Here is a 3,800-nt window from a genome sequence, read left to right on the forward strand (position 1 = left end):
AGAGCGGTTGTGCTTTTGGATGCACCTAATGCAACTATTGAAACAACCAATTAGCACTATTCGGAATAACGTGGAATAACGTTGATTGGTTGCTTCTATGACGCGTTCTCTATTCTGCAGTTGTTTTCTGCACCATGTGATCTCACCCTAAGTGGATCACATCCTTGCACACACGCTGAAATTTATGTCGGACATAAGTGCCGTCTACCGATCGTGGACTATTGTAAATTAAGGGGATGACCCCTTTTATAGAAGTATTTTCTTTTTCTCTTATTATTGCATATATATACAACTGATGCTGATAAGTTGTTTTTGCGAGTTTGTTGAATTTTCTGCATATTTATGATCTAACAGAGGAAGCTTTCATTCTAAATTTCATCATTTGTTTGATACAGGTTATATTTCTGAGGGGATTTCACTGTGAGATCGAAACAAGTGGCGCGAAGTCATCGGGAGCAAACTTTATGTCGACGTTTTGTGGATCGCGACTGTAAATGGACAGTCCGCCGGAATCAACGCCGGCGAAGAAGAGGTGTATTTCGACGAATGGGAGTAAAATGCGGTTATTGGAATGTGTACGACAATTCCAATTGCCGCAACAATTTCCTAGTACGTTAAAACAGGCTTTGAAGAGTGGTGAAAATATCGCTGAGCCTACCACGCCGAATATTATGTGTCCGGATAAAATGAAAGTATCATCCAATGTGGAGAACCAAGTTCCGTGTAATTTACAGAAGCTGAGAATTTTATCTCCAGGTGGGAGAGATCTAGGAGAATTTAACGTAAAGATGTGGTCTGCTGATTCATCAAAAGGAAACACTATTACGATTACCAAGTCTAATTGTAAACCTAACGATAAGCCACTGACACTTCCTTTATCTCCGGTTTTTCCTACAAAATCAATTCCACGAATACTTAGACAAGGTTCCTCAAAAATTCCAAGAAGAAATTTAATGGAAGTGATGCCTTGCAACAGAACCATTCCCTGGATAAATAGTACCAACATATTGCATCAACAAAAAACTACAGATGAAAAGCTTTTAAGTAGTCAAAATATGAAATATGTGGAAAAACAGATGCCTGATAATAGTATTAATCCTGATAAGGCACATTCTATAGATGAAATAATTTCTAAACGTTCTATATGTCAACCTATTAATAGCAATAATGAGAAATACATAATATACTATGGAATTAATGATACAGACATTCATAATCGTACAAAAATTCTGGAAACTACATCTGAAAATAACAAAATGTCTTCTACAGAAACATCATTGTCTAACGATATTATAGAATTACCATGTCCTGCAAGTAATAAGAAGCATGAAATAAATTCTAGTGATAAGAATAACATACCATTGTCTAGGGAAAGTCTTAAAGTAAGTAAGGGAAAGTGTATCGCTACTATAAAGAAAACGGAAAATGGAAAGATAGTTACATCTCTGAAAAGTGCAACAAATCTTGTACAAAGATGTAGTCAGACTGATAGCAATTTAAATCAAAACAATAGTAGAAAAAGTTTTGCTAAAAATGATATTTCATATGATACAAATAATTCACACGAAATAAAGTCTGACATAGTTCCTGAAGCAGTGTCTGAAAAAACACAAAATGTTATGACAATTATACCTAACAATAAAGCTCCTACGTTTAATCAGAACGCAACTTTGATACAGAAATGTAAAACCTCTTTGGCATCTGGAAGTACTAAAAATATAACGAATGTCACAGGTCGTAGTATACTTAGACACAATACAAAGCATGACAATACGCAAAGTAAACATTCAAAGGCAGAATTTCGAAATGATAAAGTTGATAGTTATGTGCAACCAATTTCAGAATCACGACAAATTAAAGATGTTAGTACAAACATGCAATCAAATGTACAGAGCAAAGATTGTTCTAAAGATTTGTCGCAAAAAAATTTGTTAGATCGATTAAATATTATAAAAAAAGCGATGGACAGCGTAAGAGACAACGAATTACGTGAATTGGCACTCAAGGCTTTAGCAGATTGTGGCATTGGAATTGAGAGATATGTTCCGATACGTCCACCGGAAGACCACAAAGCTGTACACAACACGCAGGTACAGACCGTAGTGTTTGGACTACTCGATCCCAAATCCTTTATATTAATAAACAAGGACTTAAATGACATTCACAGGCTAAATCAGATTACTCTCTACGATATGCCTAATGATGCAAATCTATTAGTAAATAATACACATTCTAATAATTCTGTATTTAAAGACTCTAATGTAAGTGGGCGAGAAAGTCCTTTTGATTTAGATAGTTTTATAGAACAATTTTGGGAAGAGGATTCAGATGCACTTAAAATGAAGGAGACTTTATCGATAACGAAAGTAAGATGTAATAACCTTTTGGAGCATCTACAGAGGGATTTTGAGAATGTTAAACGATATGATCAAAACGGTATGTTGAATATACATAACGCAGTCATAAATGATAACATCCATCTCGTTCGGAGACAAATAATGGTACTTCAATACTACAAACAAAGCATTGATATATTAACTGAAGATGGAACGGTGAGTTTATTTTTTCTATCTAATTTTGAATTTAATTTTATCTTATTTCAAAAAACGTGATACATAATTGTTTTATATGCCCTACAGACAAGTTTGGAATTAGCGATAAAATATGACGTATGTAGCGAGATCGTGAAGCTCTTACTCGATGCTGGAGCACAACCAGTGATCCCGAAATCCTTACATGAATCAGCAGTGATTATAGCTAGCAAGCGTTCATCACCGTTGTTGTCGATGCTTGTTAGCCGAATTTCAGATCCAAAATTGCTTGATCAAATTGATTCAGAGGGTAAGACCAATATATGTATATGTGTAAGAAACAATTTTAGAACTGATCTCACAAAATATCCGTTAACACGTATTTATTTCTTTTCCAAGGTCTCGCGCCATTGCATTATTGTAGTATGCGTGGCAATTTGAAAGGGGTCAAAGCGCTTTTGGCAGCCGGTGCGACTATAGATCTAAAGGATATGAAATCGGGACGGACGCCTTTGTTTTACGCAGTAGATAATGATTGTACGTCGGTGAAAAAAGCACTGTTAAAAGCTGGTGCTGTCACAAATATTGCAAACTTTGCGGGACAAATGCCTCTGTGTATATTTTCTGATTCGAAAAATCTGTCTTTTGGATCATCATTGACAAAAGATACAACGTAAGGTCATTTTATTTTTATTATTTTTACGAAATAACGTCTCTTCAATGAGATATAATATGTGTTACCCAAGCAAAACTATATATTTCAAATAACATGACATAAAAATTATTAGAAATTTTAATTTAATTTGAACTAACTAGTCAAAATAACATAATATTTCTATTAATGTAACTTCAACTCAACACTAATTAATTTTATTCGTATGATTACTGTAAAAAATTTCAACTGTAAAATTATTTACAATAGAATTATTAATTTTAATGAAAGTATAGATATTAGTTTATAAGTTAATTAGGTAATAGAAGCCATTAAGTAATAGGAGTTTGGTAAAAAGCCGTAAATATTTTCCAGTGTTAATACACACTCACATATCATTAAAGAAACTGCTTACGCAAAAAGAACTTTTTTGAAACTTGTAACATACAAAAGAAATAGAAATATTTAATTTTAATAATGCTGCAAAGATAGGTTTTGGTATTTATGAATATAAGTAAGCAACATTGTACTTTTTGTATATTATTTATTAATTACTGTAATGCAGTATTAGGATATTATTGATCGGATATTGTGGGATCCCCTATAAAATAACTTAA

At 33.3% G+C, this 3,800-nt stretch overlaps 1 protein-coding gene across 1 annotated transcript; it reads left to right on the top strand.

The window, feature by feature from the left end:
• Positions 1–181: 181 nt before the first annotated feature.
• Positions 182–3,291, top strand: LOC108749064. The gene is made up of 4 exons (XM_018487562.1): positions 182–318; positions 396–2,552; positions 2,640–2,841; positions 2,931–3,291. Exons 2-4 carry the CDS (start codon positions 495–497, stop codon positions 3,206–3,208), a joined length of 2,538 nt encoding a protein of 845 aa, XP_018343064.1. The 5' UTR covers positions 182–318; positions 396–494; the 3' UTR covers positions 3,209–3,291.
• The last annotated feature ends 509 nt before the right edge of the window (positions 3,292–3,800 follow it).

Source organism: Trachymyrmex septentrionalis, unplaced genomic scaffold (assembly GCF_001594115.1).
Source record: "Trachymyrmex septentrionalis isolate Tsep2-gDNA-1 unplaced genomic scaffold, Tsep1.0 scaffold259, whole genome shotgun sequence".
Lineage (NCBI taxonomy): Eukaryota > Metazoa > Arthropoda > Insecta > Hymenoptera > Formicidae > Trachymyrmex > Trachymyrmex septentrionalis.